Genomic DNA, 23,527 nt, shown 5'->3' with positions numbered 1-23,527 from the left:
TGATCATATAAAGTTGGTCGTCGGTAAAGCAGATGCCAGACTGAGATTCATTGGAAGAATCCTGAGGAAATGCAATCCAAAAACAAAGGAAGTAGGTTACAGTACGCTTGTTCACTCACTGCTTGAATACTGCTCAGCAGTGTGGGATCCGTACCAGATAGGGTTGATAGAAGAGATAGAGAAGATCCAACGGAGAGCAGCGCGCTTTGTTACAGGATCATTTAGTAATCGCGAAAGCGTTACGGAGATGATAGATAAACTCCAGTGGAAGACTCTGCAGGAGAGACGCTCAGTAGCTCGGTACGGGCTTTTGTTGAAGTTTCGAGAACATACCTTCACCGAAGAGTCAAGCAGTATATTGCTCCCTCCTACGTATATCTCGCGAAGAGACCATGAGGATAAAATCAGAGAGATTAGAGCCCACGCAGAAGCATACTGACAATCCTTCTTTCCACAAACAATACGAGACTGGAATAGAAGGGAGAACCGATAGAGGTACTCGAGGTACCCTCCGCAACACACCTTCAGGTGGCTTGCGGAGTATGGATGTAGATGTAGAAGTAGATATCAAGTCGAGAGAACATGATGACTTACGTGGTAGTGTCCCCTTCCCCATCTTCCTGTTACTGCCCTGGCGTCAGGCCCATGGACGCCTGCGCAGATGGGCTTTAAACAAGGTGGGCTGGGAAACTTTCACCTCTGCTTTCACCATTGAATCCCCCCCCCCTACCACATGGTAATATCAATGTGATGGTTGAGCAGGTGACTACAACTATCGTTTCTGCATCAGAAAACACGATCCCCCACACTTAAGGGTGCCCACGGCGAAAGGCAGTCCCTTGGTGGTTGTCAGAAGTTGCTGAAGCAATTAAGGATAGTCGCCGAGCTCTACTGCGGCATAAGTGGTACCCTTCCCTGGAGCACCTCATAGCCCTTAAACGGCTCCATGCCTCCATTCATCCTCTTATCAAATGATGGAAGCAGGAGTGTTGGGGGAGATACATATCGACCATTGGGTGCCATACGTCACCTTCCCAAGTCTGGGCAAAGATCAAACATGTTCTTGGGTACCAGGCCCCAACAGGTGTTTCTGATGTTAACATAAATGGTGTGTTATCTGCTGACAAAAACATGATTGCTGAGCACTTTGCTGAGGACTATGCTCAAGCCTCTGCATCAGAGAACTATCCCCCAGCCTTTCGCACTCTCAAATGGAGGATGGAAGAGAAAGTCCTTTCGTTCACTACACGCCACAGTGAATCAGTGAATCCTATAGCATCCCATTTACAGAGTGGGAGCTTGTCAGTACCCTGGCACATTGCTCGACACAGCTCCTGGGCCAGATCGGATCCACAGTCAGATGATTAAACATCTCTCATCTGACTACAAGTGACATGTCCTCGTCATCTTCAACCGGATCTGGAGCGATGGTGTCTTTCCCTTGCATTGGTGGGAGAGCACCATCATTCCGGTGCTCAAACCCAGTAAAAAACCACTTGATGAGGATAGCTGTTAGTCCATCAGCTTCACCAACATTCTTTGTAGCCTGCTGGAACATATAGTGTGTTGGTGGTTGGGTTGGGTCCTAGAGTCACGTGGCCTACAGGCTCCATGTCAGGGCGGCTTCCGCCAGGGTCGCTCTACCACTGATAATCTTGTGTCCCTCGAGTCTGCCATCTGCACAGCCTTTTCCAGATGCCAGCTCCTGGTTGCCGTGTTTTTTGTGAAAAGCGTATGACACGACCTGGCGACATCATTTTTTTGTCACATTATACGAGTGGGGTCTCCTAGTCCTGCTCTCGATTTTTATCCAAAATTTCCTGACGCTTCATACTTTCCATGTCCAAGTTGGTGCCTCCCATTGTTCCATCCATATCCAGGAGAATGGGGTCCCGCACGGCTCTGTATTGAGTGTCTCTCTATGTTTAGTGGCCATTAACGGTCTAGCGGCAGGTGTAGGGCCATCCGTCCCACCATCTGTGTATGTGGATGACTTTTGCATTTCTTGCTGTTCCTCCAGTACGGGTGTTGCTGAGCAGCACCTACAGGGAGCCATTCACAAGGCAGAGTCATGGCCTCTAGCCAGTTTTCAGCTGTGAAGTTGTGTGTTATGCACTTCTGTTGGCATTTTACTGTTCATCCGGAACCAGTTCTTTATCGTACTGACAATCCACTCATTGTAGTGGAGGCATATTGATTCTTAGGACTGGTTTTCGATGCTCAATTGACTTGGCTACCTCACCTTCGTCAACTTAAGTGGAAATACTGGCAGCACCTCAATGCCCTCCGCTGCCTGAGCAACACCAACTGGGGTGCAGATCGCTCGACGCTGCTGCAGCTCTACAGAGCTCTTTTTCAATCCCGCCTTGACTATGGGAGTGTGCTTTATGGTTTGGTGGCACCCTCAGTGTTGCATTTCCTTGACCCAGTGCACCACTGTGGCGTTCATCTAGCGACAACTTCTTTTAGACAAATCCAGCGATCAGTGTCCTGTTGGAGGCCGGAGTCCCTCCATTGAAGGTAAGGCATGCATAACTGCCTGCCAATTACGTTGCACATGTTCGTAGTTCTCCTGCGTGTCCGAATTACTGTCTCCTTTTCTCACCCGCAGCAGTCCATTTCCTGCATCGGCATCCCAGATCAGGGCTAACGATTGCAGTTCGCGTGCAATCCCTTCTATCTGAACTGGAGACCTTCCATATACCACCTATACTTGAAGTCCATTCACGTACAGCTCCATGGTGTTACCCTAGGCTGCAGCTTCGCCTGGACCTCTCACATGGCCCTGAGGACTCAGATAACCCTGCTACTCTCCGCTGTCACTTCCTCTCGATTCTCGACAAGTACCGGGGCCATGAAGTGGTTTACACTGAAGGCTCGATGGCTGATTGTCACGTTGTCTTTGCCTATGTTCATGGAGGACATATAGAACAACACTACTTGCTCAATGGCTGCAGTGTTTTCACTGCAGAGCTGGCGGCCATATTTCGTGCTCTTGAGCACATCTGCTCATGCCCAGGTGAGTCATTTCTCCTGTGTACTGACTCCTTGAGCAGCCTACAAGCTATCGACCAGTGCTACCCTCATCATCCTTTGACAGCGACCATCCAGGAGTCCATCTATACCCTGGAACGGTCCAGTCATTCAGTGGTGTTTTGTCTGGACCCCAGGTCATGTTGGAATCCCAGATAACGAACTTGCGGACAGTCTGGCCAAACAGGCTACACGGAAACCACCTCTGGAGATGGGCATCTCTGAACCTGACTTGTGTTCTGACTTTACCGCAGGGGTTTTCGGCTTTGAGAGACGGAGTGGCATAACAGTATGCACAACAAACTGCGTGTCATTAAGGAGATTATAAATTTGTGGAAGTCTTTCAAGTGGGCCACTCACAGAGAATCAGTTGTCCTCTGCTGGCGCCTCATTGGCCACACTTGGGTGACCCACGGTTACCTCCTACGCCGTGAAGACCCACCTCAGTGTCGGTGCAGCACCCGGTTGACGGTGGCCATCTTCTGGTGCACTGTCCCACTTTGACTGCACAGCGACGGAATCTTGGGTTGCCGGCTTCGTTGCTGCTAATTTTATCTGACAATGCCTCATTAGCTGATTCAGTTTTACGTTTTATTCATAATAGTGGATTTTATCATTTGATCTAAGTTTTAGCGCATGTCCTTTGTCCCTGTGTGTCCTCTTTTTCTTTTAGGATGGAGGTTTTAATGTGTCGCAGAATGGCTGGCTTCTCCTTTTTATTCTCATGGTCAGCCAGCCATGGTCATCTGCTTTGTTGTTTTACTCTCTTCATCCCGTTTCTTGCGTTTCTGTGGTTTCTTGTCCCCCTTCTGTCCATTTACACAATTATTTGTTGCCCTTCATTATTCTTTTGATTTTTCCTTTCATTCCCTTTTGTGTTGTCAGTCTCATTTGGTTTATTATCAAACTTGTGGCACTGTTTTATTTGGAACAAGGGACTGATGACCTCGTTAATTGGTCCCTTCCCCCCCTCTTTTAATCCAGCCAACCAATGGCAGTAGAGAATTTTTTAAACCTCTTTAAGGAACAAGAGTGGCAGGATGTTTATACTACCGATAACATAGATGACAAATATAATGATTTCCTTAACACATTTCTCATGCTCCTTGAGAGTTGCTTTCCATTAGAATGTTTTAAACAGTGTACTAGCAGTAAAAGGCAGCCTGGGTGGCTGACTAGTGAGATAAGGATATCATGTAGAACAAAGTGGGAAATATATCAAAATTTTAGAAATAGTTACAATCAAGCTGCAGTAGCCCATTACAAACAGTATTGTAAGATGCTTAAAAATGTTATTAGCAAGGCAAAGAGTATGTGGTTTGCAAATAGAATAGCTAATTCACAGGATAAAATTAAAACCATATGATCAGTTGTGAAGGAAGTGTCTGGTCAGCAGCACAAGGTTTATGATGCAAAGTCAGTTCATAACAAAAATATTTCTGTTACTGATAAGTCAGATATATGTACAGTATTTAAGAATCATTTTCTGAGCATTGCTGGTGAGTTAAATAAAGACTTAGTTTCTGCAAGGAATCATATAACTCTCTTAGAAAATGCCTTTCTGTCTGAAATACTCCTCTGTGATACTGACAAGGGAGAGATTGAGTCGGTAATTAAATCACTGAAGACTAAGGACTCTCATGGATATGATGGTGTGTCTAGCACAATATTACAGTACTGTGCTACACACATTAGCCCTGTACTTAGCCATATTTATAATTTTTCCTTTAGGAATGGTCCGTTTCCTGAACATTTAAAGTACTCTGTAGTAAAGCCACTTTATAAAAATGGAGAAATGGATAATGTTGACAATTTTAAACCTGTTTCTATGCCATCAGTGTTTGCTTAAGTTATTGAAAAGGCTGTGTATGTAAGGATAATTTGTCATTTTATATCACATAATTTGCTATCAAATGTACAATTCAGCTTCAGAAGTCGTTCAACAACTGAAAATGCTATATTCTCTTTTCTGTGTGAGGGACTGGATGGATTAAACAAAAGGTTTCAAATGCTAGGCACATTTTTTATATTTAACTGAGGTGTTTGAATGTGTTGATCACAAAATATTGCTCCAGAAGTTGGACCATTATGGAATACGGGTAGTAGCTCACAACTGGTTCACCTCTTACTTTAACAACAGATAGCAAAAGGTCATTATTCGCAGTGTTTAGAATGGCTGTGACGTGGTGTCTGAGTGGGGTACGATCAAATGAGGGGTGCCCCAGGGATAAGTGTTGGACCACTCCTGTTCCTTATCTATATAAATGATATGCCCTCTAGTATTGCGGGTGATTGTGAAATATATCTGTTTGTTGATGACACTAGCTTGGTAGTAAAGGATGTTGCGTGTAACATCGGCTCTGTTTCAAGTAGTGTAGTTCATGGCTTGTAGAAAATAAATTAACAATAAATCACAGTAAGACTCAGGTTTTACAGTACCTAACTCGACATTTTAATTTTGCAGAATGGGCGTATGATTAGTGAAACTGAACAATTCAAATTTCTAGGTGTTCGTAGTAAACAGTCGTGGAAAGCTCACGTTCGGGATCTTGTTCAAAGACTTAATGCTGCTCTTTTTACTATTCGAACAGTATCTGAAGTAAGTGGTGGTTCAACATGAAAATTAGTCAACTTTGCTTATTTTCATTTGCTTGTGTCATACGGTATGATATTTTGGGGTAACTCTTCCCCTTCTCAAAGGATATTTTTGGCTCAGAAATGGGCAGTTCGGGCAATAAGTGGTGTAAGTTCACGAACCTCTTGTCGACCTCTGTTCACTAGTCTGGGTATTTTGACATTGCCCTCTCAATATATATTTTCTTTACTGTTGTTTCTCGTTAACAATATCAGCTTATTCCCAAGAATTAGCAGCTTTCACTCAGTTAATACTCGACAGAAATCCAATCTTCATTTGGATCGCACTATCTTAACCCTTGTGCAGAAAGTTACCACAAGAATTCAAAAATCTAGCAGTAATCCACTCACTTTCAAACTGAAACTGAGGCGTTTCCTCATGGGTCACTCATTCTATTCTGTTGAGGTGGTCCTTGAAAAATTAAGCTAATTCGTATGTTATATTGTTGGTTACATTTACTTAAACTTATGGCTTGACTTTTTTTGGTTTCAGAAACATTTTATGTTATCTGTTTTTACTTTTATACTGTAATTTCATATACTGACATGTTCCATGACCTTGGAGATTTGCTCCTCAATTTGGTCCTACGGAACTAGACATGTAAATAAATATGTAGATAAACAAAAGAAAAGGATCTTACACAAATACGTCTTTATTAATTCTGTTTGTAAAAGGAAATTTTATGTATCCATTTTTATACTTGGTGCAATAAAATAGAATTGTGTAATATCATCATCAACTGTAAGTGTGGGACTGGTGTAGTGTGTAAGTTTTTTGTTACTTGACTTGTCATAAAATAGAAACTGCATCAGCCCTAGAATGCAGGCTACAGATCAGATAAATTTTCAAAATGTATATCTTATATTTGAAGGACAAATTTTTTGTACTGTTTTCTAATTTTCATAAATTATTCAGGTGGAGTTGGAGTCGCACACTGGTTTTTTGGGTGGACTGCAACGAAATAGAAGTACTGGTGAAACAGCTCCCTATTATGCAACTTCTTTTCTGGAAGCTATTTTCCATGTGGCAACACGTATGCCATCATCAAGCCAAGAATCTTTGTTACAGAAGGTTTGTGAAACTGACCATTTAAGTGCTGTATTATTCAAAATTGTAAAGGAAATACATTACACTTAACAAAATAATTAGACTTCGACTACATTCCAGCCGTGTTTTTACATCTCCTGTTGTTGTGTTAAGTGAGTCATTGTTTAATTGTTGGTCATTTACTTCTGTCATGTATAATTTATAAAGTAAGTTTAACTGAGATTACATTTAGACTATTTTCAACAAAGTAGTATATCTATAGAAGCAGAAGGGGTTGTTTTTTTTTCACAGGGTAAAGATAAACTTATAATGATGACTTGTTTTCTTTTGATTTGCTGTAAAATGTTTTTCATTGTGTCAGTATTTTGTCGTGTGTGTGTGTGTGTGTGTGTGTGTGTGTGTGTGTGTGTGTGTGTGTGTGTGTGTGTGTGTGCATGCGCATGTAAATCCATCCATTAATGGGAAATTCACAGGAGAATGCAAACAGTGGTAGAAGAGAGAGGCCCTCTGCATGTAAATAATGTTAAGCAGTGGATACGCTTATGCTGCTAGAGGGATTGGCGGGGGGAGATCGTTCACAGTGGTCCAATGAGGTGAGTGTTTGACTTGTAGAGAAACAAGAAAGAGATAGGAGTGGGTAGTTGCCATTTGTGCACAGGGTAAGTCCGGTTGGAATATGGAATATATTAATACCACCAGGAAAATGGGATGGGTTAGCATTTGTAGACAGAGATGAAATTGTGGGCTGGTGAGTGGGGAGGGGTGGGGGGGGGGGGGGGGGTAGGTTATGAGGAGCAAAAAGGGTTGAGGTAGGTAAAGGGCAGTACCAGAGATTGAGATCCCACATAGGTGTATCAAAAAGTTAAGAGTTGTACGAATTTGTTCTGATAGCTCTGGTTCCACAACCATTGAAAACAACCACATTGTACTGAGTAGCAGTCAGTGTTGTTGTGGTCCATCTTGATTGTGACAAAAGTTTGACAGTAGCTGTTCATGCAACTGGGTAACTGATTGGTTTTATTTCTTTCCCCCATTATATTTGTGGGAGTATGTATCCATTTTACTTTGTGTTTGAAACAATATCTCAGTTGACTCCTAGTATGTACATATGAAACACTGTATAACTAGTATTTGCATTTGAACAGAACTATTAATTTAAAAGTCACAATTTTTTTCCAGATGCGTCACCTTGGTAACGATGAAGTACATATTGTATGGTCAGAGCATAACAGGGATTACAGGCGTGGAATAATTCCAACAGAATTTTGTGATGTTCTTATTGTCATCTATCCTTTGCTGAATGGATTGTACCGTGTACAAGTCAAACGGAAGCCTGATGTAAGTTTAACAGTATAAGAATGCAGTAAGTTTTCATTATGAGATAGACATTGTATCATACAAGTTCAATGGGAGAGCATGTTGGGACTACAGAATCGTGTTAAGTAAAATAATGAACATGTGTACAGGTTGCTTTATATTCATTTCACTACATTTAGATATGTACGCCATTAGTAGCTCAGCGGGTGTCAAGACAATAATCAAATTCAGTACATGTTTGTGAAGCATGTCTGAAGTTATAGTTACAATTACAACAATGATTTGACATTTTAGGCTGCTGGTAATGGTAATATTTCCTCTGTAAACAGTTATTCTAATGCATCTGCAGAAGACTAGACCAGAAGTGAAAAATCAGGTACATGTGAAGGGCTCTTGATTGGGATCTCCCATCCAGTTCGTGAATAGGGGAACATTTCATTTGATATGCAAGTAGGAAGAGATGTGTAGTAGTTCTGTCTTAGCAATCTTACTTCCATGTACAGCTTTAATATTACCAGTTCCTTCGAAAACACAAATTTCCAAAAAAATCAACATAATGTCGTAGATGATGGTGCTCCCATGAAGAAGAAAGGCCCAATCATACCTTCCTGAAACAGATCTCAGTAGACATTACATTCAGAGAACCATTAATGTTTTGGAGAGATTCTGTTGGTTGCTATGACACCCAGTTGTGGAAGTTGTAGTTGTTGGCAAATTCACTGATCTGAAATGCTGCTGTTGTGTGTGTGAAAAGAATATGATGTAAGAAGCTTTCATCATCAATTTTCTCCAGTGTCAGTCACATCTTCACCTTATTGCGGTTTGTTCTCATGCTTAACTGCAATACTGAGCTGAATTTTATGGGCATAGGCAGTAAAAACTCAAAATATACATTGAGTAGTAATTTATGGGCTACCTAACAATAAAATTAGCCATATGACAGAATTAGTAAAATATTGTTTACTAACTGTCATACATGTTCAACTTTCCTTTTAATTACACCCTTAACCCCCCCCCCCCCCCTTTCCCACACACCCCAAAAAAAGTATTTTCACATTGATATAATTCCTTCTGCATTGCATGTAGTTTATTTGTGTTTCTCCATCTATCCATCAGTAGGAAGCTTTATTGTCTAGAGCAGTGTTCCTTAATCTTTTCAATAAATGAAACCCTTTTATTGTCGATTTTCATCCTAGGACACCTGGTCGGTTTCTATACTATGATTTTAATGAAACATTCTGTAAATGGTTTCTTTGCAAGAAAAATGACAGTTATACTTCTAGTACCTGGCTACAGATTATGCAGTGGCTTCTAGAACAGTTTTGATGATATTTTTAATAAGCTACACAGCCTCATTAAGTATTCCACTTATGGATTTTGCTACATCAATACAATTGTCCCATGGTGTTTTGTCCTCCTCAAGGAAAGACTTTACGACGCCAAATTTTTCAACTATAATATTATACATTGGTAGTGATGTGCATAAGAGAAGGAAAAACCCTCAGTAGTTGGTGTGACAGGTATATATAATCTGCAGCTGCAAGCTCGACTAGCGTTCACCACCAGCAATGGAGGGTGAAGCTTCAACAATGTCAGCTACTTGTGCTGGCGAAATCTCAGAAATGTCATCAAACAAATGTTGGCTGAAGAACCTGAGATGGAAGAGAAGAGGCTGTTTATCAACAAGTGGCCACGAAAGCCTCAATGCTATTATATTACACCTCTTATCACAGGAGATTTCAAGACTGTACCGGCACCTTGACCAACAATGGAAGAAGAAAACCTGTTTGCTATCCTCCCTCATCTTTCTATCGTGGTGGTGGGATGAAGGGGCCACCCCAAAGTTCATGAAATGAAAGTGCCTAAACACCATCGAACAGGCACATCATTTATCCAACAGAATGGAATGAGCTTTTCTTTGTGGATGAATTAATGCAAAATAGACTTAGCAAGAACAGATGAGCAGCTTTTGACATTTTCTATCAACTAAGTGCCAACGTGCATTGAGACGACTGGGATAAGATTTACAGCATCACTCACAGAAGCAAACAGAATGAACTCGACCACTGTGCCAAATGGCAGAAGAAAAAGTTTGCAAGATGTGGAAAGCAGATTGACAAGTTGAGTACCAACATGTCATGCACACTGATCAGTCTCGCTGAACAACCATTGACACTAGAGGAATGGTCTGTCCTTAAAAAAGGATGGAATTTCACTGTGATTCCCAGAATTTCAAACATGGAGGATATCATTGTTAACACCAAAGTGGCAATCTGGAACTTTCCTTGTGGAAAAGCATAGGAAATACACACAACTTCAGGAAAAGCATCAGCTTGCAACTTGAAAAGGAACCTGAGCATCACCGAAGCCCTACCACCTCAGCTATATGGATTGCCAAAAATCCATAAAGATAATGTTTGACGAAGATTTATTATAAGTGCTCCTGGCTCTCCATTGTATAAACTGGCGAAACACTTAGCCTTTCTGCTTCAGCCACATGTGAGGAAGACTAGCACATACAGAGAGGACTCAGTACTTAGCTTATTTGCAACTCAAAACTTCATATTTTTCTAGTTACCAGAAAAGTGTGTACCTTTATGGGAAAAATATTTAATAATTCTGAGAATATATAAAATCTACTTAAATTGTTAACAAATTGTGCAGCAAATTGCAAGAACAATCGAAACTGCAATATTAATTTTCTTTATTACTTGATGACTAGTTTCAAGCCTAAACTCATTATCAGATCATCCACTAAGCTATGCAGTAACGTCCATTACGACAGCCACAGGATTGTTCATTCTAGTTAAACTTTTTTCATCACAGCATATGGTATTTTGATTCCTGATTTACTTGTGTGTCCATTCGTAGAAAACCCATTAATATTTTTATTTCATTAGAAAGCCTGCAATCGTGGGAACTATTAAAGAACAAAACCAGGTTCTCACCAGGTTGGAGAAATGTGATACAGATGTTTTTCAAATGCCCTTTTAATTTTTCCAGAAATTGGAAAGAGACATACATTAATATTTTTTGAGGTTTTTTTTGTAATTTTCTTTGTAACTTTACTACTTAAATAACTATGTTTCTGTTAACAATATGCCTCTCTTAATTTCTGCAAATAGTTACAAATCAAAGATTCATAAAGTCTTGACCCTGTAGATAACTACCACTTTATATGGTCATTCTCGGATACCTAGATTATCAGTACAGCACTACACTGAATATTCAGTAGAAAAGAAAGTTTTAGTGAGAGGCGAAGAAAAAAAAAAGTGCAGCAATTCTTTTTTTATAAGACTACGCAAATGTGCAAAGTTTCATGAAAATCTGACACAGAGGAAAAAAATCGTAGAATTGGTTGATTTGACATGGAATGGCCTGAGAAGAAATGCGGTGTAAGGCATTTCTTCCATACATCCCTAGGATGGTGATGGACAGAATCAACTGCAAATTGCACAAACATAGCATAAAAACTATTTACAGACTGTCCAAGAAAAGCAAAGACGGTCTGAGATTAGTGAAGGAGATAAAGGATGTCTCGAATGTACATAATCCATATAGAAAATTCTTTGTTGGAAGAATGGATGATTCATTAACACCAGGATCACAACATAAATGGTATTGCTTGTGGGGACAGATGGAGAAAGCAGCCATGGTGATTACATAATAAAATTCACTGACACAGAAGTTCTTGCTGTACAGAAGTGGTTCCACACCCACCTGCTTACTTGCTTGTTCAGGGAAGCCATATAGATCCACAAATGTGACAGTAGCTTCAACAAGGGGGAGGAAAGCCTGAAGATGAATGGATCCTGGATTTCACCAACTGTTGCATGTAGCAGTAGAAGGACCACAGTGGTAATGACCAGGGAAAAGCTCTCAGACATTAGTGCGACAGGTACATATTATCTGTGGCCCTGAGATTGACATCAGTCCACCGCCAGCAAAGGAGGGTGAAGCTTTGACAATGCTAACCACTCATGCTGTTGATATGTCAGAAAAATCGTCAAACAAATATTGACCAAAGAGCCCGAGACAGAAGCCGATTGGCAGTTATTTACAAGGAGATCCTTCGGTATTAAATTTATGTTCTGATGCATAACTTGCATAATTCATACTGTGAGTTGAGCTTCATCATTAGATTCATCTTTCATAGTGAAATTTGGATGATTTAAGAAGAAAAGTAAGTTCATTCTATCTTATGGTTGCTTTCGAGGTGATATTGTTGGTTATAATGCTTATTAGTACCATAATTATCTTTAACAATAGAGCTGGTTGTTGAATCTGCACTAGAACAACAACATTCAGCAGTAAAACACTTAAGAGTTACATTGTGCAACGGAATATTGAAAATGATCAGAAGACAAAAAAGTACAGTGGTAATGTCCTTGTAAGGCTGAATAAAGATTAAATAGTTACTTACATTGGTAATATTTTGATCAGCAGAATGTAAAAATTAATAAAATACAATTGATATGAACTTATAAACACTAACAAACACTGCCTTTTATATAAGTTGCTTAAAGGGGTGGAGTGGGCACTTTCAAAATGTTACATGGACAGTATCCCCAATGAACCATGGACCTTGCTGGGATGGGGGTGGCTTGCGTACCTCCACAAACAATATGGATTGCCGTACCGTAGTTGCAACCATAATTGAGCTGTGCCTGTGGAGAGGTCAGAATAACCCATGGTTTCTGAAGAGAGGCAGCAGCCTTTTCAGCAGTTGCAGGGGGAACAAGCTGGATTATCGACTGATCTGGTCTCCTATGGTCTTGCTGTCCAGGTGCTGAGAACAGCAGAAATTTGAGGGGAAACTGCAGCAACACTCCCCCCCCCCCCCCCTCTCCCCCCCCCCCCCACCACACACACACACACACACACACACACACACACACACACACACACACATTTGGTGTGTGCAGCTCCACTGTCTGGCTTATTGCTGGTGTATATTCTTCGGTAATATGTTCCAGAGATACAATGGTAATGGTAATACTCAGGAGGATGTCGCCAGGAAAGACTTCTAATTTTCTGTGGGTCAGAATGTGGAATGTTAGATCTATTGTTTGGGTAAGTTGGTCTGAATATTTAAAAAGGGAAATTGATGAGTTGAAGTTAATACAGTGGGAATTTGTGAAGTGTGGTAGCAGGAAGGCAACTTCTGGTCAGGCATGTACAAGACTATAAATACAAAATCAAATGGTGGGATGCAGAAGGAGCCTAATAATGAGTAAGAAAATAGGAATGTGGGTAAGTTTCTATGAACAACATAATGAATGCATTATCATAGCCAAGGTAGACACAAATTCAACAGCCGCCACAGTTATACAAGTGTATATGCCAAATAGCTCTGCGGATGATGAGGCATGTACTAAGAGAAAGTATGGTGAGATGCAGGCAATTATTCACAAAGTTAATGGAAACAAAATTATGGTGGAGGATTGAAATTCAATAGTAGGAAAAGGAAGAGATGGGAGAATGTGGATTGGGGAAAAGGAATGAAAGAGGAAGCCACATGGCGGAATTTTGCTGAGAACGTAATTTAATCTTTTCCAACACTTAGGTTAAGACTCATGAAAGGAGGTTGTATACATGGAAGAGGCCTGCAGACACTCGAAGGTTACAGCTTGATTATACACTGAAGTGACAAAAGTGCTAATATTGTGTCGGGACCTCCTTTTGCCCAGTGTAATGCACCAGATCGATGTGGCATGGACTCGACAAGTCGTTTGAAGTCCCCTGCAGAAATATTGAACCATGATGCATCTATAATTGCGAAAGTATTGCCAGTGACGGATTTTGTGAAGGACTGACCTCTCAATTATGTCCCATAAATGTTCGATGGGATTCATGTCAGATGATCTGGATGGCCAAATAATTCTCTCAGTTTGTCCAGAATTTTCTAAAATGGTGCTTTCTCTCATGTAAAAATGACATCATTGTCGGGGAACATGAAGACCCAGAACAGCTGAAAATGGACCCTGACATAACCATTTCCAGGCAATGATCAATTCAGTTGGACCAGAGGACCCAGTCCTTTCCATGTAAACACAACCCGCACCATTAAGGAGCCATCACCAATTTGCACAGTTGACAACTTGGGTCCATGGTCTCATGGTACATCACGCTCGATCCCTACCATCAGCTTTTACCAACTGAAAATGGGACTCATATGACCAGGTCACAGTTTTCCAGTTGTCTAGTGTCCAGACAGTATGGTCATGAGCCCAGGAGAGGCACTGCAGGTGATGTCTTGCTGCTAGCAAAGGCACTCTTATCAGTCATCTGCCATAGCCCATTAACATCAAATTTTGCCACAGTCCTAATGGGTACATTTGTTGTACGTCCAACATTGATTTCTGCTATTGTTTCACACAGTGTTCTTTGTCTGTTAGCACAAAAACTCTACACCACTTCTCTTAGTTGTTAAGTGTAGGTCGTCAGCCACTATGTTGTCCATGGAGAGAGGTAATGCCTAAAATTTTATATTCTTGTCACATTCTTGACACTGTGGATCTCAGAATATTCAATTCCCAAATGATTTCCAAAGTGGAATATTCCACGTGTCTAGCCCCAACTACTACTCTGTGTTCCAAGTCTATTAGTTCCCGTCATTGTGGCCATAATCACATCAGAAACCTTTTTGAATGAATCACCTGAGTACAAATTAAAGCTCCATCAATGCCCAGACCTTCTGTACTTTGTGTATCCAATATTACCACTATCTGCCAATGTGCATATCACTGTCCCATGACTCTTGCCACCACAGTGAATAGTGGTAAGACAGAGCTTTAAGAACCAGATTTTAAACTGTAAGACAAATGTAAGGCAAATGTGTACTCTGATCTTAATTAATGGGTTATGAGCTGTAGAGAAAAAGTGAATAATTGGGAAATAGTAGGAAATTGAGGATATGGGACGTGGATAAATTGAAGGAACCGAAGGTTGTTTGTAGTTTAAGAGGGAGCAATAGGTAATGTTGAATTCAAACAGGGGAAAAGAATGCAATAAAAAATGAATTGGTAACTTTGAGAGATGAAATTGGGAAGACAGTAGAGGATCCCATATGTAAAAAGACCGTGTGGAGCAGAGATTCCTGGATGACAGAGGGTGTATTGATTTTAGTTAACGAAAGGAGATAATATAAAAATAAGCCAAATGAAGCTGCCAAAGCGAGTACAGGCATTAAAAACTGAGACTAACAGAAAGTGCAAACTGGTTAAGAAGGAATGGACAGAGGATGAATGAAAGGCTGTAGAAGTATGCATAACTAGGGGAAGATAGATGAGACTTATTGTAAAATTTGTGGCCTTTAGAGAAATGCATACCCAGGGGAAAGAGATATGAGGTTTATTGGGGAATTACAGTGACCCTTGCAGAAAAGAGAAGCATCTGTAACAAAGGGAAAGCTGAAACATGGAAGGAATATGTAGAGGATCTCTATAAAGGACACAAATTTTGAGACAGTATTATTGAAAGAGAAGAGAAAATAGGTGAAGATAAGTTAGGAAATGTGGTAGCTGTGAAAAGAATTCGACAGAGCACAGAAAAATGTAAGGGGAAATGAAATCTCTGGAATAGACAATATTATGTCAGAACTACTGATATCCATAGCATAGCAAGCCACAATAAAACTATTCCACATGGTGTGCTAGATGTACGGGACAGGCAAAATACTCTAAGACTTCAGGAAGTAGTAGTAATTTTAATTTCAAAGAATACAGGTGCTGACAGTTGTGAATACTACCGAACCAGCCGTCTGATAAGTCTTGATGGCAAAATATTGATAGAAATTATTCACAGCAGTATGGAAAAACTGGTAGAAGCCAACCTCAGGAAGGATTAGTTTGTATTCCAAAGAAATGAAAGAACATGTGAAGCAGTACCTACCATATGACTTACCCTAGGAGATAGCTTGAAGGAAAGCAGACCTACATTTGTAGCATTTGAAGATTTAGAGAAAGCTTTTGACAGTGTTGACTTGACTCTGCTTTGTGAAATTTTGAAGCTAAAATTCAAGGACCAAAAAATTATTTTCAACTTGTACATAAACCAGACTGTGGTTATAAAAGTTTCAAGGGTTTTGAAGGAAAGCAGTGGGTGAGAAAGGAATGGAGCAGAGTTGTAACCTAACCCTCATATTATTCAAACAGCCCATTGGGAAAGCTTTGAAGAAAATAAAGAAGAAATGCGGAAAAGGAATTAAAAGTTTAGGGAGAATAACTAAAAACGTTAAGGTTTGCAGAAGATACTGAAATTCTCTCTGAGGTGGCAAAGGACTTGGAAGAGAAGTTGAATGGGTTGAATAGTGCCTTAAAAAAAGATTATAAGATGAACATCAACAAAATTTCACATTTAAGAAATAATTCATGCAGGAAGATCACACTAACATTCCATTGAATGACCGTCACACAGACTCCCGTATGATGGATGTAGTAATAGGAATCCCTGTCGTAGAGAAGCAACTGAAACAATTGAGTCGCCAAGTCTGATTGAAATCCCAATTCGGTTTTACAGAGAGTACTCTACGGCATTGTCCCCCTTACTTAGCTTGCATTTATCACTAATCTCTTGCCCAGTGCAAAGTTCCAGGTGAATGGTAAGAAGTGCAAGTGATTCTTGTATACAAGAAGAGAAAATAATGGACCAGCAAAATATCCTTAACATCTGTTTGCTGCAAAATTTGTGAACATATTCTGAGTTCAAAAATAATAAATTTCTGTGAGACAGAAAAACTTCTCTCCACAAAACGGCATGGATTTATGTTGCATCATTCGTGCAAAACTAAAACTCAGCTTGCCCTTTTCTCACATGATATCTTGTGAACATGGGTGAAGCAGAACAGACAGACTCCATACTCTCTGATTTCCAGAAAGAGTTTGGAATGGTGCCCACTGTAGACACTTAACAAATGCCCGAGCATAAGGATTAGATATATGAGTAGCACAAAGACTTCTTAAGTAATAGAACCCACTATGTTGTGTTCAACAGAGAGTATTCATCAAAGACAAGGGTATCGTCAGGAGTAGCCCAGGGAAGCGTGATATGACCACTCTTATTCTGTATATGCAGGACTACTAAAAGTGATTGGTTCATTCTCAGAGCTGTATATTTTCCATAGTGTTACCTATACGAATATGATTGATGCTTGCATAGAACCGTAAACTCACCAAGTTTGCATTTTGCACCCCCACAAATGTTCTATGAGTGTCCCACTGGTCAGATGTCACAAATCCAAGTGGTAATCAACTTCATTCTATGCCTTATGTGCGGTATCATCCTGTCAGTTGTCATCACAGCAACATTGATGTACTCACTGAGCTGTTTCGAAGTTCTTGGCAGTGGAAGTACACAAGCACAATCTTTAACATGCCTCAAAGGAAAAAGTCACAAAGTGTTAGCTCAGCCGCTTACTGCATTGTGATGCAAAATAAAAGGAACTGGCTATACTTGTCCAGTTTTAATTGTTGTACGAGTTGCAGACAGTATGGTTGGAAATGTAACTTCCATCGCAAAATCTCCCACTCAGTTTGCTGTGATATTTGAAGTTTGTGGCTTGTGCACATGTGAAACTTTCCCTCACCCTCTCCACAGTTTCATGTGGCGCACTTGGCCAACCACAATGTTGTGTTTACAAGGCAGTTCTTTTCTATAATTCCTGCTGAATGCATGCTGCAGTAGTTCATGCGTCTATTATATTTGTACATTTAATACTTTGGAAAATACAGAATTCTGAAAACAAGTGAATCATAGTAGCTCTGTACATAAATGATCTGACAGACTGAGAGGTCAACAATCTGTGTCTGTTCACTGATAATGCTGTGGTGTACAGGAAGGCGTCATCATTGAATGAGAGTGGGAGGATATAAGATGACTGAGACAAAAGTTTTAGTTGGTGTGATGAATCAGAGCTTGCTCTAAATGTGGAGAAATGTAAGACAATGCAGATGACTAGGAAAAACAAGCCCTTAATGTTTGAATACATCATCAGTAGTGTGCTGCTTGATGCAGTCATGTCGATTAAATATCTAGTTGTAACATTGCAAAATGACATGAAATGGAACAAGTGTATAAAGATGGTTGTAGGGAATGCAGACAGTTGACTTTGGTTTATTGTGAGAGTGTAGCTCATCTGCAAAGAAGACCAGTTATAAAACGTCTGTGCATCCCATTATTGAGTACTGCTTGAGTATTTGAGATCCCTAGCAGATTGGATTAATGGAAGACATCTGAAGCAATCCAGAAATGTGTTGTTATATTGTTAATGGTAGGTTCAATCAACACATGAACTGTACAGAGATGCTTCATGAATTCAAATGAGAATCCATGGAGGGAAGGTGATGTTCTTTTCACGAAACACTATTGAGAAAGTTCAGGGAACTGGTATTTGAACTTGACGTCAGAATGTTTCTAGTGTCACCATTTCATGTAAGGCACATTTAGGTAATATAAGAAACATTAGAGTCACCATTGCAAAAATATGGCTGTTTTTTTCTCGCTCCTTTTGTTAGTGGAATAGGAAAAGAAATGACTAGTACTGATACCAGGTTACCCTCTGTCGTGTGCCATATGGTGACTTGTGGAATATTTGCAAGTATGTAAATACAGAATGTAGTTAAGTTATATTGATACAGAATGTAGTCAAGTTATATTGGGCAATGCTGAGGGAATTAGCTTAGGAAATGAGACACTAAAAGTGGTAGAGGAGATTTACTATTTAGGCAGCATAATAACTGATGATGGCAGAAGAAGGTAGAAAATAAAGTGCAGAGTGGCAATAGTAAGGAAAGCATTTCTGAAAAAGAGGAATTTATCATCTAATACCAATTTAATTGTTAGGAAGTCTTTTCTGAAGGTATTTGTCAGGAGTGTAGCCTTTTATGGAAGTGAAACGTGATTAATAAGCAGTTCAGACAAGAGGAGAATAGAAGCTCTTGAAATGAGATACTGTAGAAGATTGATGAGTAGATAGGATAACAGATTAGGGGTGCTAAGCTCAATTGGAGAAAGAAGAAATTGTTGACACAACATGACTAAGAGAAGGGATCCATTGGTAGTACAACTCCTGAGGCATCAAGGGATTTTCAATTTGATAATGGAGGAAAGTATGGGGGCTGAAATTGCCATGAGAGATGAAGATTTGAATAAAGTAGGCAGTTTCAAATTGACATTGGTTGCTGTAGCTACACAGGGATGAACAGGCTTGCACAGGATAGGCTAGCATAGAGAGCTTATTGGAACCAATCTTTGAACTGAAGACGCCACCACCAACAACAATAAGGGTACAGTTTTTTCAAGTTAGGAATAAGACTGTAATTTTGTTTATAACAAACAAACACATTTTTCTTGATATATGTGCATTAAGGTTACAAAACACCATGTGGCTTACCTTTCTGATGACAGACAATTCAGTGATGTGGACTTCTTTGGATGCAGGTGTAGTGTGAGAGACAGAGAAAGGTTGTGGTTTGAATGACCTGCTACAATCGTGCATTTTTAATCATTATCTTGTAGTTGAATTAGCCACCTGATGGTGTTTGATAAGTACAGCCTTTTCCACACTCATATTTGTAGACTATCCAAATTAGTAAGTGGAAGTGAGGTTTGGTTGTTATTCTGTTTTTAAAAAATTGTGGATGCATTGATTTTTCTGTTTCTTTGATAAACTTACATGAATTTTCACAGAACCTTCAGGTTCCACGGATCACAGTTTCAGAAATGCTATTCTAGAATATTTCCTGCTGGATGTTACATTTTTCGGTTACAATACACTTATACATTTAAATTCTGCATACTACAAGGCAAATTACAGTTTCTGTTGCATATTACACATATCTTGCCTTACTAACTGAAACTGAGCCTACAATTAGAAGACCACAGCTGAGCTATTCAGTGTTTATTAGCAATACCATGTAGCAAGTGATGGGAAACTTATATTCTTTAATTCAGTTTCTATGTAATACTTACTCCTTTAAGTTTAAGATTATGTTATATTTCAGCTAATATTACTTCAATGTGTTCCAGGTTCCATACTTTGGACCACTCTTCAATGAAGCAATAGTTGACAGTAAAGTGCTTCCGGGCTTGGTGAGAGCATCTGCAATTAGTGCCAGTCGTGCCAAGCGGAGTATGCTTCCTTTTTACCAGAATTAGTGAGTTATTTCTTTGTTCAGTTGAATAGTATAATATTTATGGGAACTTTCAGTTTTGTTTGGTCTTTTATGAACATAATAGTTTTGAAACACAAATTGTAAAAATGCTATAGGAGTAAATGATCATCAGAAACACAGTCCCATTGTGTGGATTAAAAGAACTTCCCAGTTCAGAAATTTGGTACTGTATATGATAAATAATTACAGTTGTGTGTGACCACTAAATTCTGGAACTGATCATAAACAGCTTCAAATAATGTAATGGATTCCATTGTCTTGAAATGCAAACATCCATACTCCTCTGCACTAACCAAATCAGTGCTAAGTGCATACTGCTTTTGGGAATGGTTGCTTCTTTCTTGACGTGTATAGTGTAGGCCAAACGGACCTCTCACACACTCAACATTCATGAAGCAGTATTTACTATTGTGCAATAACATTGTTCATATGACAGTGGTGTTGAATGTTTGCACAATATATAGGAGGTGACTATAGAGCTTTGAAAATGTTGACTCTTGCTCAATATATTGTACCATGTAAGGATGATATTGTGCAGTACATGGCAGATCCTACTGAGACTTCATAATTAGCACACATGTAAACATCTCTTACTGTGATGCCATACGAATATGAGTAAATGAGGATAGGCAGATGAAAGGCCTCATATGTTGAGGTGCATTCAGGGGAGTAGTTTGATTACATATTTAAGACTTGTTCAGTAATAAGCTGTAACAACTTTCTGCGAAAGAGTTTAAGTGCAGGAAAAATAACACTACAACTGCTTATTTGTTCATTTCAGAAGCTCAAGTTATTTGTTGCAAAATCACATATCAGCACTACCTGCCAATGATCCTCTACAATAATGTTATCTTACTTTTTTCAGGTTTTTGGATCACTTCCAGCATTGTGGACAGTGATATCCAGTCAGTATATGAACAGTATCTTTCAGTGTACATAAGGTGTAACAGAGATCACCAATTCATGAAAGATTTGTCATTCATCCTTAGAAGGTTCTGATAGGCTATACTACAAATTCTCTGTAGCTTGTTAGCATGTCCATGGGTAGAATGCTTTCCAAGCTGCTTTTCACCCATCACTGCCTACTCTTCTTTCTTTCTTTCTTTCTTTCTTTCTTTCTTTCTTTCTGTCTTTTTCCCCTCACATGGCACCTGAGATCACAACACATGCAAGATCTATATCATCAAGTGCTGACATGTTCGTTATGAAGGCAAAGTTCTTACTGATTTGCCCTAGTCATAAATACTGAGCAATATTATTTCACTGTTGTTAGTCTCACATTTCAGTGGAACTTATAGACACAGTATTATTGTGCTGTAAATATTGAGCATGTGAGGGTCCCCTCAGCTCAGAGTAACTTATCACAGTTTTCCAAGCATATTTTTTGTTGGTTGAAATTGGTGTTGAAGATTTATACACAACTGCCTGCAGTATGTACATGATAGAGTGGAGACAGGCAGCACCATTTTGTTTTAGCTCCTCTGGCGGTGTGATACAGTACTGTTTCATGGGGATTTCAATTTGTAGCAGACTGCTGACATATATGACAAAGAAACAGAACATTAATTATATAACCCTATATTTTTTAGGACAAAATTAAAGCTAAATGTTGTAGCTAAATGTTGAATAGGCCATAAGGTATTTTAGAATTTGGTGCTTTTAACTTTATTAGTATCATTTCCACAATTGATATTCATCATTACATGTGCATCCTACCTTGCAGTTATGAAGAACGTTCCAGATCACTGGAGACAGTAGTATGTAACCACAGGGAGCCAACTACATTTGAGGAGTTTGCTGCACAGGTCTACTCTCCAGTGCAAACGCCATCACCGTTTTGTGGAGGACCAACACGTTCCTCAGGTACCTAAGCACAATCTTTCTTTCCCTATGTTTGCTATGTTTAGAATATTTCAGAATTTAAGGCAAGTGTGGCTCTCACTGAGAAGCTCCAGTTTTTTTCACCGTAAATACTTCAAAAAAATCCTACATTGATTCAGATGATGTCCAAACAGCTTCTGAGAATGATTCTAAAACTACTGGGGGGGGGGGGGGGGGGGGTCATATTCTCATTTCTAAACTTCTCTTACATATTTTACTTTGAATCTTTTTGCTGCAGAATATCAAGAGTTACAGTACCAGAAATATTTCCGTACCGTGTTTCATTTCATTCTCATTTGGCGCTGGCAAACAAATACTTGTGTTCCACAAAGACACAAATAAAAGCATGTGAAATTAATAAATTCTTGAGGGAAGAAAAAGTCTATACCCAGCCAGGAGGGAAATATAACATTCCATCATGTCATTTGAGGTTAGGGAAGGAGCAGCACATATCTGAAACATTTAAGAAATGAGAGGAAAAGGTGTAGGGAGTGGCAGGTGTGATAGAGAAATTTCATAGCCTCAGGGAATATTAGAACAACTGAATGAGTAGTAGTTTGATATATATAAATGTCTAATATGTGAAAAACATTTTTTTAGCATATCAGGAATTTTTGCACACATCATGTCACTGTTAGTATCAAGTCACATTTATTCATTGATTTATTGTACTGAAGCATATAGTTAGATTTAAGTTTTCTGAAATTGGTTTACCTTCCTATTCTGATGATTAGTTAAGCAATACAATGCCTGTTTAACATAGAAATCTCATGTCTCTCTTATTGTCCGGTCTCTTATTGCCCAGTCCAGACACTTGGATGATGTCGTCCAGGATACCGAGCAGCATACATAGCACACGCCCATTGAGTATTTTGATCACAATAGCCATACATCAACACAATATTGACCTTTTCCGCAATTGGTAAATGGTCCATTTTAACACGGTTAATGTACGTGAAGCAAATACCGTCCGCACTGGCTGAATGTTACGTGATACCACGTACTTATACGTTTGTGACTATTACGATGCCATCTATCACAAAGCGAAAAAAGTGGTGCAACTAAAACGTTCATATTTCTGTATGTACTACACGAATATGTAATAAAAAATGGGCCTTCCTATTTTAAAAAACGCAGTTGATACCCGTTTTACCTATGGCAGCACCATCTAGTGGGCCATCCATAGTGCCATCTGGTTTCCCCCTTCAAGCTAGACAAGTTTCGTTCTTTGTAGTCTTTTTGTTTGACGCTCATTTCGTGAGATATTTGGCCTGGTCACGGTCAATGGACCACCCTGTATAATGTTTGAGAGACAAGTAGGATGAGAAGATGACTATTGCTTTTGCCTGCAGTCATTTGCACTTCGCAGTTGAAAGGTGGCAACAGCACTTCCAGTTGTCAGGGATATTCTTTTGTCGACTGTATTGTAGTTCTAGAATGT

General features: G+C 39.6%; 1 protein-coding gene across 1 annotated transcript in view; it reads left to right on the top strand.

Annotated features, from left to right (window-relative positions):
- LOC126468380 (probable Rho GTPase-activating protein CG5521) overlaps nt 1–23,527 on the top strand; it is a 276,527-nt gene that overhangs the window by 232,682 nt on the left and 20,318 nt on the right. The window contains exons 35-38 of the mRNA XM_050096545.1: nt 6,584–6,739; nt 7,895–8,053; nt 20,060–20,187; nt 21,929–22,068. Of these exons, the coding sequence (XP_049952502.1) occupies nt 6,584–6,739; nt 7,895–8,053; nt 20,060–20,187; nt 21,929–22,068 (583 nt within the window). The remainder of the gene's footprint in view (nt 1–6,583; nt 6,740–7,894; nt 8,054–20,059; nt 20,188–21,928; nt 22,069–23,527) is intronic.

Source organism: Schistocerca serialis, chromosome 1, assembly GCF_023864345.2.
Source record: "Schistocerca serialis cubense isolate TAMUIC-IGC-003099 chromosome 1, iqSchSeri2.2, whole genome shotgun sequence".
Lineage (NCBI taxonomy): Eukaryota > Metazoa > Arthropoda > Insecta > Orthoptera > Acrididae > Schistocerca > Schistocerca serialis.
The sequence above is the reverse complement of the archived record's forward strand: the minus strand, read 5'-3'. Positions and strand labels throughout refer to the sequence as shown.